This window comes from Prionailurus viverrinus, chromosome B4 (genome assembly GCF_022837055.1).
Source record: "Prionailurus viverrinus isolate Anna chromosome B4, UM_Priviv_1.0, whole genome shotgun sequence".
NCBI classification, from domain to species: Eukaryota; Metazoa; Chordata; class Mammalia; order Carnivora; family Felidae; genus Prionailurus; species Prionailurus viverrinus.
The window spans coordinates 68,182,435-68,198,194 of record NC_062567.1 but is presented as its reverse complement, the minus strand read 5'-3'; the positions used below and the strand labels follow the sequence as shown (position 1 = coordinate 68,198,194).

Here is a 15,760-nt window from a genome sequence, read left to right as displayed (position 1 = left end):
CAGATTTCTGGAACTCTTTGTGCACACATAGCTTCCTCTTATCTAGAACTCTGCCCTGTGAATTCCAGCCCACTCAGCCTTCCTGAACTCTAACCTCCACCCTTTTAATTCAGTACAACCACTGTGTTCTCCCTGGATTCCTCCTCCATGTGCTGTGGTCAAGTAAATATCTCTATGCCAAAAACAAACAAACACACAAACAAACAGTATTTTAGGACTCACTTACTTTGTTTTCCTTTTCTTTTTGGATCATAGTTCTATGCTGCCTGTTCTCCAGTGTCTAAAAACGGGTGTTTCTTGTGTTTTGTCCAGCTTTCTATTTGTTTACAGTGGGAGGTCGAATCTAGTACCAATTATTCTAACAAGTGGAATTCTCTAAAAGTGAATTTTATTTTATTTTAATTTTTTTAATCTTTTTTTTTTTTTTTTTGAGAGAGAAAGAGAAACAGAGTGCAAGCCAGGGAGGAACAGAGAGAGAGGGAGACACAGAATCCAAAGCAGTCTCCAGTCTCTGAGCTGTCAGTACAGAGCCGGACACAGGGCTCAAATCCACGAACCGCGAGATCATGACCTGGGCCAAAGTTGGACACTTAACTGACTGAGCCACCCAGGTGCCCCTCTAAAAGCGAATTTTAAAATTTAGCATAGTTGGTTTTCTTTTTAAACACTTCACTTTTTCCAAGTATTTAAGAAAATGTTATAAATTAAACTTATAAATTTGGTGATCTTTAAGTTTTCCTGTGTTGTTTCCTTATTAGTTACTAACTTAATGAGATTTCAATGTAAAAAGACAAATTTAAATCAATTAGACATTTGTAATTGGAATATATGGGAGTCTCATTCTCTTAAACATTCCAAGTATGTAAGACACAGATTCATTTATACAAACACTAAAATTATGGGTTTGATTCTCCTTAATATTCCTATTCTAAGTTCTAAATCCTCACAAATGAAATAAAAAGTGCTTATGCTCTACAGCTAATCCGCAACAAATGATATAATTTCAGACAATTTGGAGGTTCCTTCCTACATGGCTGAGCTTGCTTAACAGCTAGTGAGTGACATACCCACATTGTCAGGGATAGATTTGACACCTTAAACCCTAGTTACCAAATACATAAACTTCAAAACTTTTAAGGATTTGTTTCTTGGCCTTTTTTGGAATACAGTTTCCTGGTCTACTTTGAAAAGTTTGTGACACCTAGCCCTGCTGCTGCAACACTTGACCGAATTTTGCATTTCTTTTACTCTTCAGGTATTTTAGTGACTTGGGTGCCTGGGTGGCTCAGTTGGTTAAGTGTCCGACATCAGCTCAGGTCATGATCTCAGGGTTCATGAGTTTGAGCCCCGCGTCGGGCTCTGTGCTGACAGCTCGAAGCCTGGAGTCTGCTCTAGATTCTGTGTCTCCCTCTCTTTCTGCCTTTTCCCTGCTCACATTCTGTCTGTCTGTCTCTCTTTCTTAAAAATAAATAAACGTTAAAAAATATTTAAAAAATATTTTAGTGACTTCTGTCTAGTTCCACAAATTTGATATACTTGAGGGGCTACCTGTATTTTTTCAAAATGTTCCTAATTGACTCTCAGACATTTTGGTTCTAGGACATCTGAAGGGGATAGCTCTTATAAGTTATCGGAGACCACAAACAACTTTCGTTTGTGTGTTTATTACCTATTGATATCTAACCTATTAAAACAGAAAAATCGTTGGACCACCATGTTGTATACCTGAAACTAAAGTAATATTGTTTGTCAACTATACTTCAATTAAAAAAAAATTTAATATATGAAGTTGTTTAAAATAATCTATTACTATTAAAATGATAAGAATTTTAATGAAAAAAACATATTTCAACTATAAATTAGTGACAAGGAGCATTGTTTTACAGTTCTGCAAATCTTTCTAATGCCTGATTTCATAGAAGTCAGCTGGATTCTCATATCTGTTCTTGCATTCAGTCTGTTGGGATTTCTTGTTTTGAATGAATCAAAAGAACAAAACTTAGCTTCACACAGGTATGTACTTGGGAAAGGGAGAACATTATAGACCCTATGAAATAATAGGGTCCCATAAATCTTACAAAAACAGAAATATTTGATATTTCTTTCTTATTGCTTTGGCTGCTTGCCATGCTTCTGTTCATTCTTTAAACCTCCAGAGGCACTTCTTCCTCAAATTCTTTTAGGCCTCTTAAGACTAAATGCTTCCAAGACAGGGATCTTTTTTTTTTTTTTTTTTTTTTTTATTGACCATTGTATCCTTAGCCTAGCACATCTTCCTAAATCATTTTATTTAAACTGTATAATTAAATCCTATCATGACAAAAGCTGAGATATTTTGAGGTTATAATTTCTCTACATTTTAAATATGGGCTTTTCATTTCATTTTATTTGAAACAAGTGATATAAACAGCAGTCTTGGACTAAGACGTTTATATTCGAATCCATTTGGTTAAGATAACCTGAAAGTGTAAAGAACAGATTGTAACTTAGACGCAGAATTGACATGTATGATTCTTTCCTTTCTTTTACTTCTTTTATCAGTTCTTTAAGAATAACAGAAGTCATAGTAAATTTAACTTATCACTGCTATAATAGAAAATTTGGAGAAATCTAGGAAGCTGTATGATCGTATAAAAAATAATGGCCCTAGTGGTAAAAAATATCTAGAAAGTAATGGATAGTGCCTGAATATTCTTCAGAAATTATATCTGTTTATACTTTAACAATTCTTAAATGTGCAAGCAAAAATATTTTCCTTATGAAAATTAAAACATTGAAAATATACAATATTGCATTGTAGATTTTTAAAACTTTTACATAAATTATATGAACTATACATCTTTTTGAAACCTGCTATTTTCATGTTTTTAGAGATTATTCATTAGGAGATACAAATAATAGGTCTTCCCCATTCTTTTAAACAACTGCATGATATTCTAAAGTGTGGATATTATAAGCTCTTGTTTAGCTATTTTATATATTCATAGCTGGATAGATAGATAGAGCTCACATCCTTCTACTTCCTGAATCATGTTTATGTTTAATGTTCATTTTTCCTAGAGTACTCATTATTCACAGAGACCCTTGTAGCTGCCGATGACAATTATGACAACTGAACAAAATATAAATTATTTTGCAAAAAACCCTTTGTTGACTTTTCATGACTTGAGGGAAGAGGGCAATAGTTTGATGTATCTTATATGTAAATATGGTGACTTGTGGGTTGTGGTATTTTGTTACTATCAATGCTGGTGGGTTATATAGGCCAGCATATGGGGGAGCTTCTTTGGTGTTAGTTGGTACTGGGCTTGCTCCTTCTCCCTACCTCCATAATCTCACTCCCACCGTGTCATCTGGTAGACATTTTAAGCACCTACCACAAGGCAAGCACGCTTCTATCTACTGGTTTGCTGTCCTGGAACTACCAGTTTGTGGGGCGGACAAACATAAAGAGATAAATTATAGTGGCAAGTGTCATGATATCCATAACGACAACTTGTGGAGACATGCCAGATTATGTAATCAGCATGTTGTGGAGTTTATTTATTCATTCACTTGACAATTATCTGCATACTTACTTTGTGTTAGGCTGTGGGTGTTAACGATTGAGAAAGCCAACACGATCCCTGCTTAGGAGCATTCAGTGTGGGGAACTTGGAAAGAATTTGAGAGAGAACTGTTGCTGTTGTTGGATCATGAGGAGTGCATACAAGCATTGCAAGTAAAATGGGAGGAACACATTTCAACAGAGGGATTCAAATGTGCGCAAGTACAAAGCTGTGGAAGGCTCTAGTCCATCCAGGAATTATGAGATAGTCTCTGGGTTGTATAAGATACATGAATGGAAGTGGCACATGTGGAGACTGAAAAGGGAGATTGTGGCCAGATATGAATGCCCAATTAAGGAATTTAGATGTTTTTTTCTGTAAGCCTTTGCTGAGCCAGTTAGTATTTTTTAAATGATAGTTGTAATCTAAGACACTGATTTTGTATCTTGACTAAAAAATACTTATACCTACTTAAATGAATAATTTGATTCATTATATTAACCTGTTTGTCTACTAAGAATGTAATTGATGTATCACAGCTGGTGTGTGTGTGTGTGTGTGTGTGTGTGTGTGTGTGTGTGTGTAACCTTGGGTTTTTCTTTGTTTCAGCCTTTACGCTACGGAAAGAAAATCTGGAAATGTTTGAAGCAGTTGGTTTTTTAGCTATGAAACTTGGTGTGATTCCTTCAGATTTTAGTTATGCAGGCCTTAAAGACAAGAAAGCTGTCACCTATCAAGCAATGGTTGTTAGAAAAGTGACTCCAGAGAGGTAATATGACATTACTTTATAAGATAGAACTTTTCTATCTTATTGCATCAGATAGATAAATGTAAGATTTAAAAAATCAGAACACTAGGAACATATATTAACCTCACTATCAATAGTAATTAAAAAAAATTTTTTTTTAACGTTTATTCATCTTTGAGAGACAGAGAGAGACAGAGCATGAGCAGGGAAGGGGCAGGGAGAGGGAGACACAGAATTGGAAGCAGGCTCCAGGCTCTGAGCTGTCAGCACAGAGCCCGATGAGGGGCTTGAACTCAAGAACTGCGAGATCATGACCTGAGCTGAAGTCCGACGCTCAATCGACTGAGCCACCCAGGCGCTCCAATAGTAATTAACTGATTGAAAGCTTACTGAACAGCACATTCTTTAATAATATAATTATCATCTAAATAGCATTACATCTTAAATTTACACTGAAGGGGCGCCTGAGTGGCTCAGTTGGTTAAGTGTCTGACTTCGGCTCAGATTATGATCTCCCAGTTTGTGGGTTCGAGCCCCATGTTGGGCTCTGTTCTGACAGCTCAGAGCCTGGAGCCTGCTTCCAATTCTGTGTCTCCCTCTCTCTCTGTTCCTCCCCTACTTGGACTGTCTCTCTCTTTCTGTCTCTCTCTCAAAAATAAATAAACATTAAATTTATACTACAAATATAGGTTGTTTTAAGACAGACACTTTGAGAAGTGGAAGATTTTATTTTTTTTTATTTTTTAATTTTTTTTTAACGTTTATTTATTTTTGAGACAGAGAGAGACAGAGAATGAACAGGGGAGGGGCAGAGAGAGAGGGAGACACAGAATCTGAAACAGGCTCCAGGCTCTGAGCTGTCAGCACAGAGCCCGACGCGGGGCTTGAACTCACGAACCGTGAGATCATGACCTGAGCAGAAGTCGGACGCTTAACCGACCGAGCCACCCAGGCACCCCGAGAAGTGGAAGATTTTAAATGATCTGAATTGTTTCTAAAAATCCTGTACCAGTGCCTGGCTGGCGCAGTCGGTATAGCCTGTGACTCTTGATCTCAGGGTTGTAAGTTCAAGCCCTGTGTTGGGTATAGAGATGACATAAAATTAAAGGTTTAAAAAATACCCTGTACCATATTTGAATATGCATTTATATTCAGGACAGTGTGTTACAAATGTATGTATTTTTAATTACTATAATACTTTTTATGCTTTTATCGTCATGGTTCCTTACATTTAAAATAAATCCTCGGGGCGCCTGGGTGGCTCAGTCGGTTGAGCGGCCGACTTGGGCTCAGGTCACAATCTCACGGTCTGTGAGTTTGAGCCCCGCCTCGGGCTCTGTGCTGACAGCTCAGAGCCTGGAGCCTGTTTCAGATTCTGTGTCTCCCTCTCTCTGACCCACCCCTGTTCATGCTCTGTCTCTGTCTCAAAAATAAATAAACGTTAAAAAATAAATAAATAAAATAAAATAAATCCTCATTAAATGAAGAGTAAAGTATTCAAATTAACCTCCTTTCAGCTTTCTCAAATTTTAAAAATATTTTTTGTAATTGTAAAATAAATACATATTTATTACAGTAGATTCAGAAAATAGAAGAATGTAAGAATGAAGTTAAAAGTCACTAATAATTCCACTACTCAGAATAGCCACAGTAACCTCTTTTTTTTCTTTTCTTTTCTTTTTTTTTTTTTTTAGTATACTTGACACAAAATATTACATTAGTGTAAGATACACAGCATAGTGATTCAGCAGCCTGGAGCTTGCTTCAAGTTCTGTTTCCCTCTTTCTGTCCCTCCCTGACCCATGCTCTGTCTCTGTCTCTCTCTCAAAAATAAATAAACAAAAAAAAATTTTTTTTAAAGTACAGTATAGTAAGAGAGAAAGACTTTAGCTTTCAGAGATATTTAGATGTTAGAAACTGGTTTTCAACTACTAAAGACAAAATATTATTAATTCCTAGGAGGAGAGAGCCCTTTGATTTGGCTAATGGGTATAGGATTTTAATTACCCTTCAAGTAATAGTAAGATTTTAGCAGATGAAAAAAACTTGAAGATGTATTTGGATGAGCAGTAAGTTAACTACCTACCTGATAAAACAGATAGTTCCTATAAGTATGACAGAAAATATGAATGTAAAGAAAATGCTTTCTTACAGAGTCTTTAAAGGTATGCTAATAATTGGAATCTATTCTTTAGACTTGGGAAAGAATTGAAAGTTTGAGTAAGAAAATGTTCAGAGCAGGGGCGCCTGGGTGGCTCATTCGTTTGAAGATCCGATTTCTGCTCAGGTCGTGGTCGCATGGTTCATGAGTTTGAGCCCCACATCGGGCTCTGTGCTGACAGCTCAGAATCTGGAGCCTGCTTTGGATTCTGTGTCTCCCTCTCTCTCTGCCCCTCCCCCCCTCTCAAAAATAAATATTAAAGAAAAAGTGTTCAGAGCAGAATTTTAGTAAAATCCTCTGGTGCTACTGGTTTTTCTTAGTAATGTTGGAGGAAGAGAGACTGAGGAGGAAAGGAACAAAGTCTGAGGACAGGAAGACTAGAACAGTTAAGAGGTTTTTACCAGTTAAATTAAGGAGAAGTCAGAAGGCACAGATAAAGTGATAGCATTAGGAGTATGTGTTTCAGGTCATAAAACAACTCTGTTAATATGATCCTATAATAATGGGTTTTTTAGTGCACATTCGTTGAAATAACATTAACTTTTAAATTTTTAGGTGTTCTGGTATAAGTGGTTGTCTGGCAACTGTCATTTAAACTTACGTTAATTTTTAAATGTAAGATTTAACTGAGTCTATATGATTTATCATTTATAGGTTGAAAAATATTGAAAAAGAAATTGAAAAGAAAAGAATGAATGTGTTTAATATTCGATCTATAGATGATTCCCTTAGACTTGGTCAGCTCAAAGGAAATCACTTTGATATTGTCATCAGAAATTTAAAAAACCAGATAAATGACTCTGCAAACCTGAAAGACAGAATTTTAGAGGCAATAGAAAATGTTAAGGTAAGAAAACTAAATTTTAAAATAATGTTATAGGAAAATGTTTATAGTCCTCTTTACACTGAGGCAGGAAGAAAAACTTTTTCTTTTGTACCTTTTTTTAAATGTGTATATGTAATTATTTAAAAAATGACAGGGACATTTAGCTTATTTTTAATTTTCTTGGTAGTATATTTTTGTATTAAAAAACAGCTGTAATGTGATTTTTAAAAATGTAACATATAGTGTTATCCAGAGTGTGTGGGGAGGGGGAAGCTATCTATATAAGAACAGAGGTAGGTTTTTTTGTTGTTATTTGTATGTTTAGCACATGCCATATAGAGTAGTATTTTAGGCAAAAGGATTATTTTTTTTTGGAAATTTGTTCAGTAATTTTTTTCAGAAATCTTTGGTAAATAGTTACATTACTTATCAGAATTATATACAATCTTTTTCTTTTTAGTCTAATTATGATTTTTTTCAGTGTAGTAAGTCACATACATTTTATTATGTCTTGCAATAAAAAGCTATTTAACATAAACATATAAGTGACATTTGCCAGGCGTCTAAACATACCATAGCCTTCAGTCTGATCATCTAGAGTATGGTTAGCAAACTTTCTCTGTAGAGGGCTAGGCATATGGTCTCTTTTGCAGCCACTATACTGCCATTTGTGTGGAAGCAGCCATAGACAACACATAAATGAATGAGCATGGTTGTGTTCCAATAAAACTTTATTTACAAAAATAGGTGTAGGGCCGCATTTGATTTATAGGCCATTAGTAGTTTGACAAGTTCTGATCTAGACCAGTAATCCTCAATCTGGGATGCTTGTACCCAATCTCAGTAGTCAATCTCTACCCCCAAACCAATTAAATAAGAACATTTGGGAATGCAGCTTAGTTTATTAATATTTTTTAAAAACTCCCTAGCTGATTTTACTCTACAGCTAACATTGAGAAACACTGATATAAGATTCTGACCACAAAGACCTTTTTACACAGTTTTATTCCTCTCCAAAGAAAAGCAAACAAACAAAAAGCCAGGTTTTTAATCAGTTATTATGCCTTATAGTCAGGAAAATGACTTCTAATAAAGATTTTTAAAATTCAGCACATTTACCTGTGCATAGACACTCTTTGATTGTATACTCCTTATATGGTTGTTTTTCCCTTACTTCTGTATCTAAAATTCTTTTCTCTGTCCTGAAAAACTGCTACTAAAATAATATCCCTTAAAAAGGGGAGAAAGTTTCTCTGAAGTCTGATAGCATTTATTGCCTGTCTTTCATTTGGAACTTATGGATACACAATTGCTAGTTATAAAATCCCCATTAGAAATGGTTTTAGCTTTAGCCAACTTTCCTTTAGTTCTGAAAATAAGAAGTCTTTGAAGTTTTGTTTTAGACGGTTATAACTTTGACCACTAGAAACCTTTTGTTATATCCAGCCCTAAGTAATTTGAAGGGGTATTTAAAACTCTTCTGGTTATTTGAGGATATTATTTGATATTATTTTTCCAAATTTGAAGTAATAATTGCTGAATGAATAAATATGATCTCCTCTCATAAAGTGAGTGTGGAAGACTCATATCTTTCAAGAAACCATCTGGGCCCTGATGTTTTCCTTGTGAGAGCATGTTTAACCACTGACTATTATTGTCTTTAAGGTTGCAGACTAATTTACAATTTTCTGTTCTTGGGGAAGTGATGCCATGTCATTCTCTTGACTCAGGTCTTTAGAAACTGAGATAATTAAAAAATGAATTGTTCTGTATAAAGGAACTAAGGCTTGCTGGGTTTGAAGTAAATGTATTGCTTATTCCCAGCATCTCCAGACAACAGGAGCATCTCAGAATCAGAAAGAGCTTTAGAGCAAAGATCACACTCAGTAACCAGTTCATCCCAGTTTTCCCAGAACTTCCCCAATTTTAGCATTGAAAGTCCTGCATCCTAGAACACCCTTCAGTAATATGAATGGAAACCTGACCTATTTTTTAAGGCTTTTTTTGCTGGCCTTATTTTCTAACTTTTAATTGTTTGTTTTTCTTCTTTCTTTTCTTTAATTGTATAGCATATCTCAGACCATTTGGTTCCCATGTGTATATTGCTGATTACAGTATTCTTTTATTAAAATAAATATGAGGAGGAAACTTGATTAGATATCTGACACAATAATTCTATTAATTTGTTGTAGTCACTTTGGGCCTATGACAAAGACCCATAGACTGGGTGACTTTTAAAAAACAGAAATATATTTTGTATCATGCTGGAGGCTGGAAGCCTGAGATCAGGGTGCCAGCCTTGTCTTTGTGTTGTATTCTCACATGGTGGAAATAGAGTGAGCTAGCTCCAAGGTCTTTTCTTAGAAGGGCACTGATCCCATTCATGAGAGCTCTGATTACCTCCCAGAGTCCCCACCTCCAAATACCATCACATTGGAGGTTAGGATTTCAACGTATGAATTTTGGGGGATATACAGGCATGCAATCCATAACAATATGCTTTTTTTTTTTAATTTTAGTTTTTAATTTTTTTAATATAATTTATTGTCAAATTGACTAACATTGTATACAGTGTGCTCTTGGTTTTGGGGGTAGATTCCCGTGGTTTATCGCTTACATACAACACCCAGTGCTCACATAATAATATGCTTTTAATGATTGATTTTCTTGTATTCGTAGAATAAAGGGTTTGTAAATTACTATGGACCGCAGAGATTTGGGATGGGAAGGAAAGTTCACACTGACCAGATTGGATTGGCTTTGCTGAAGAGTGAAATGGTATGGATTAAAAAAAACACTCTGCTCTGATTTGTTTTGTCAGTTATACTTACTACGTAACCCAGCCCTTTGCTTTGTTAACCCAGCATGTGAATGCATATGTACACACATACATACACCATATGCTACATTATTGAACATTTATGAGCAGCTATTGTAGTCTGAGTATCACACTGTAATAAAGTGAATTGTATGTGATGTCCCTGTGTTTAATACTTGAGACTTAACAGAGAATTGATGAGCACTCACCAAATTCTTAACGAAGTGAATGGAGGATTTGGAGGAAACGTAACACCCTATAATTCCAGAAATATGGCATCCGATGATGCAAAATTCACATTTCTTATAGCATTTAAACAAAAGCTGTCCCCTCTTTTAAACTTCATATTCTGTGCTTCTCATTTTTTTTTTTAACTTTGCTAGAGCTTTAGCTGTCAATTGTTGCTGTGTAACAAACAAACTACTCGCAAACTGCATCGTCTATAATGACGAGCATTTATTATCTCACTGTCTCTGAGGGTCAGGCATCTGGGAGCAGCCGAGCTGGGTGTTGCAGCATGAGGGTGTCTCATGGTGTGCAGTCAAACTGTCAGCCAGGGTTATAGTCTTTGATGACTTGACGAGGCACAGAGGATCTCCTTCCAAGCACACTCTGCTTTTGGCAGGAAGCATTAGTTTCCCATCATGGGACTACTCATGGCATGACTTCCCTATGAGAGAGGAGTTCAGGAGCACAAATGAATGAGAGAGAGAGACCACAACATAAATCGAAGTGTCTTTTATAATGTAATCTTAGAAGTGACATCGTCACTTTTGCTCTGTTTTACTCACCGGGCACTCAGATCCACCCTAGTAAGTACGGAAGAGGACTGCACGAGGCATGAGTACCAGGGAATGGAGATCAGCGGGGGCCAGCTTCGAGGCTGGCCCCATGCTAGAAAGCCATATTTTCTTTCCTTGGAAACATTTTCTCCCCAACCTTTATATTCTTCGCATCTCAATTTAAATTCTCATCCCATTCCCAAGAAAAATTGAATTATTCTTATCTTGTGACTTCAAAGCCTCTTGGATTTCCCATCTTAGGTTTTATTATATTTTACTGTTAATGTTTATTTAATCTTTTCCAGTAAACAAACACTATGTCTCTCTTGCTCAACATTCCATCCCTGGTACTCTGCATAGTGCCTAGCACATCACAGATGCTTAGTAATATTTATTTGAATGAATTAGCTTCTTAACATATGTTTGTTTGAATGGATGAATGAATACTGTAAAATAAGATTGGAATTTTAAGTTGATTGATGTATTTTAAGATCCTTTCCTACTCTAAAACATATACTTATGAATCACCATGCTGGAGACAGTATAATAATAATAATAATAACATACAGGACCTCACAGATAGCATTAAAAAAAAGGAACATCTTTTAATCTATTTAGTTTTCAAAAGAAAATATTAATATTGGCAATAAAAAAAAGATTTTAGCAATTATTTGAAAGACCAAAGCATTCCAAAACTTGAGAACAGGAATGAAATTAGTGGTTCACCATTTTCCTATGCTTATTACCTCCCCTGTTTTTGTTGTCTATGTTTTATGTCATTAGTTCATACATGCAGTCATAACTCAATGATAGAGATAAGGAATGACAGAAGTAGAATATGGAAGTGATGGGAGGCACTTTTTCCAGTTGAGAATATTTTGTTTTAATTTTTTTTAACTTTTATTTATTTTTGAGAGACAGAGCATGAATGGGAGAGGAGTAGAGAGAGAGGGAGACACAGAATCCAAAGCAGGCTCCAGGCTCTGAGATGTCAGCATAGAGCCTGACATGGGGCTCAAACCCATGAACTGCGTGATCATGACCTGAGCCGAGGTCAGATGTTGAACCAACTGAGCCACCCAGGTGCCCCAGTTCAGAATATTTTAAACCTGTGTGTAAAGTTGCTTGGTACAGATTTATTTACCAATTTAACACTGTTTAATTTTTGAAAGCTTGAAGATAAAATTGCAGCACCAAATATCATTGGTTAAGTGCCTATTTTTTTTTTTTTATGATGCTAGAGAATTTGTATCTTTTTTAAAAAAGTGATTTGTGACCACCTGGGTGGCTCAGTCAATTAAGCATCTGACTCTTGATTTTGGCTCAGGTCATGATCTCGCAATTTGTGAGTTTGAGCCCAGCATCCGGTTCTGTGCTGACAGCATGGAGCCTGTTTGTGATTCTCTCTCTCCCTCTCTCTGCCCCTCCCTGCTCATGCTTTCTCTCTCAAAAATAAACAAACATTTTTTAAAAAAGTAGTTTGTCATTTTCATTTACTATGTCTGCTTGCTTGATTTTTAAAGGTGGAGGCTGTAAAATTATTTCTTACACCAGAAGATTTGGATGATCCTGTAAACAGAGCAAAGAAATATTTTCTTCAAACTGGTATTTAAAAGTTTCTTTACCCCATACATAGTCATGCAAATCTATAATATAAATGTATGTCATTAAGTGGGCATTCATTGCAACATAAATGTGATAGGAAATAGATTATAGTATGTTATATATTTAATAATTTTATTACATGCCCAAGACACTTTAGTTTGGGCCAAATATCCAGAACTCTTGTCTGTTTTAACTCTTGCCTGGGGGTAGGAGTAAGGGGAGAAATAGCTTCTTAGTTTTTCTTGGTCTGTACCCTCAGAGGAGATGAGAATTCCAAATTCTAAACTGGTACTGATGGAAGTATATGCTACAACTCGGGGAGACTGAAAAACCAACTACATAAAAGTATTATTTGTTGTATCCAAAACTTTGTGCATTGATTTGGGCTTAGTCGCCATTCAGCCCTGTCAATTTTGACACTTTAGCCCAATGTGATGGTTTATAATGCAGAATGTTTAATGAGAAGCACTGAGGAAAAGTGGTTATGAGTATGGGTTCTCGAGTCAATCTACATGGAGTTTCACTCTCGAAATGATGTATGTGTTTGTATTATTTAGAGTCCAGAGAACATAATGTCCGTACGGCAATGATTCATACAGTTCAGTGTGCATGAGCAACATGTGGCACATTTACTAAAATGAGGATTCCTACCTGAATAAGCCTCTTTGCAGTAGAGTCCATCAATTTAATTTTAAAAAGCACCCCATTAGCAAGGCCTGTTAGCATACATGAAGGATCCAACCTTTCTTATTCCAAATATTCTATATAAGTGTTCATAATAGCTCTTTAAAAATCTATAGGCTCACAGGTTTATTTCATGCCTTTTTTAAAAGAGGTCCTCTGAATAATTTCCAGTTAGTTTATCTCCATTCTGAAGTAGGTATTACTAATGTGCTTTTTGCTATTTTTTTTAAAGCAGGGAAAATGAATGGAGAATGGACTATATGACTAATGATCTTTATTAAACAAACAAACTCTTCAGGTATAGCTAGGTTTATAGTTGGTAATAAGCATCATCTTCATATTCAAGTTTATAAGATGACACAGTTCATTGCCTCTCATTTAGAGGGCATAATAAAGGTACTTATAACTGGCCTTTAAAGGAAAGTGGTTGACTCACTGATTTTCTCTTTATTTCAGAGGATGCTAAAGGCACACTTTCATTGATGCCTGAATTCAAAGTTCGAGAGAGAGCATTGTTGGAGTCACTGCATCGCTTTGGCATGACGGAGGAGGGTTGTATCCAGGCGTGGTTCTCTTTTCCCCATTCTATGCGCATATTCTACGTTCATGCATATAGCAGTAAAATTTGGAATGAGGCAGTATCCTACAGACTTGGAACCTATGGGTCAAGAGTAGTAGAGGGTGATTTGGTCTGTTTGGGTGAAGATGTTGACGATGAACATTTCCCAAATAATAAAGTAAGTATCCTTTCATCAAAGTTTTCAAAGAGTTGTTACTACACTTGGAATATTAGAGAAGCTCGTTTTTGGAAATCATTTAGCACTAAACACACATTTTATTTTTTTCGCTTGTATTTATTTGCTTATCTTCTGCTTCTATGCTGTTAACTGAGGCTTAACACCTATCTGTAAACAGAAAGATAAAAATAGTCACTGGTATTAAGTAAAAGGTACAAACGTAGTAAACCTTCCTTTAAAGAACATGTTAAAAAAATTACGGAAGTAATGCACAAAATAGTGCCATTAAAAGTGAAAAATTGAAACTTTACATACAAAGCTGTCATCTTGCCACCACTCTTATTGTGTGTCCAGGAAATCAACCTCTGTTTTTTTCATATATGTTCTTCTAGACCTTTTTCTATGCTTTCACATAAATATCTATAGAAAAGTGTATTTTTATTCTATTAGCGAACATGAATAAAAGCAAAGGCAGGGCTTAGGAGCTTGGAACTTAAAATATGAAAAGGAAAAAATACAGTTTTTATAATGATGATATATAGGGTGTGTAATGTTTGGATGTATTTTATATGAATGTGATTTTATATAATTGCCATTTACAACTTGCTTTTTTTATAAATTATAAAAATTATAATATAAATTTTATAAAATTTTTATAATGGAAAGTTTCTCTTTCCATTTCTTCTCTGTTCAACTAGTATTTTTATCTTGGGCTTGAACAGTTAAAATAATGAAACTGAATTATATAAATCAAGTAAAGAAATTTATTTTATAAAAAATGCAAAGAATAAATTAAAATGCAAAAATAACGTTATCTTAAGTTAGTCTCAGAAATACGTTATAAAAGTTAGTGAAGGTATTTTGAGTAGTAATTTCATATATAACATCATAAAATCATTGAGTTCTAGATGAGAAAAGGGTTTTAGAGACTCTCTTTCCTAACTCCCATTTTGTAGAAATGAAAATTGAGACCCAGATTGGAGAGGAGACAGATTAAGTAGCATAGGTAGCAGAATTAAAAAGACCCTAGCCTGAATTGGTCCCTAGCAGAGAAATCATGGAATATAGAAAAGGTGTCTGCATCTAGAGAGAACATGGGCCAGTTTTTCAAAAAGGAAGAAAAATAGAAAGATAGACTCTGAACTCTATGTAAAGGAAACTTTATCCAAATTAATGGCACAGTCTGGATGTATGAATTAAGGTTTTTGTTTGTTTTGTTTTTGTTTTTGTTTTAAGTAATGGAGATCCACCTCAAACTAACTTAAGGCAAAGCAGACAGGAATTCATTGGCCCTCATAACCAAGGCGCTGATTCAGGCGCAGCTCTATCCAGAGGTTAAGCAGTCTCTTAAATAATCTCTATCTTCTTTTCTTCATCTTTCAGCTCTGCTTTCCTATGTTAGAGCCATTCTGAGTCTGGCTCATTCTTTTAGTGGCAAGATGGTCATGAGCATCTCTAAGCTTATCTCTTGTGTGTAAGTGATGAATCATGGGAATCTACTCCCAAAGCCAAGAGTACACTGTATACTCTGTATGTTAGCCAACTTGACAATAAATTATATTAAAAAAACAAACAAAAACCCAGATTAATGTGATTGCAAAAACAAACAAACAAAAAACCACCTTGTAGAGAAGAGGACTTTTTTCCCCCATGGAATAAAAGCCATGGGATTAGGTCTCTCTGGCTAGGAGTGACCAGGCTTGGGTCCCATATCCAGGCCCAAACCAATTATTGTGGCCTGGAGTATGTCACTGGCTAAGCCTATGTTCCAAAGGATCCTTCCTGGAACCACTCCATAAAAATCACATTTGCGACCTGGTAATGAGGGTGCTACTACTGGAAAAGAGAGAG

General features: G+C 35.5%; 1 protein-coding gene across 8 annotated transcripts in view; it reads left to right on the top strand.

The window, feature by feature from the left end:
• The window catches only part of PUS7L (pseudouridine synthase 7 like), a 33,153-nt gene that overhangs the window by 12,466 nt on the left and 4,927 nt on the right, over positions 1–15,760 (top strand). For 5 of the 8 annotated variants that reach the window (XM_047867856.1, XM_047867848.1, XM_047867847.1 and 2 more), the window contains 5 exons: positions 4,158–4,317; positions 7,112–7,304; positions 9,963–10,061; positions 12,407–12,488; positions 13,629–13,909. In XM_047867856.1, the coding sequence (XP_047723812.1) occupies positions 4,187–4,317; positions 7,112–7,304; positions 9,963–10,061; positions 12,407–12,488; positions 13,629–13,909 (786 nt within the window). In that variant the 5' untranslated portion in view covers positions 4,158–4,186. Of the gene's footprint in view, positions 1–1,885; positions 2,014–3,495; positions 3,762–4,157; positions 4,318–7,111; positions 7,305–9,962; positions 10,062–12,406; positions 12,489–13,628; positions 13,910–15,760 lie in introns of those variants that run through there. The other 3 variants (XM_047867853.1, XM_047867855.1, XM_047867852.1) reach the window with 3 other exon arrangements.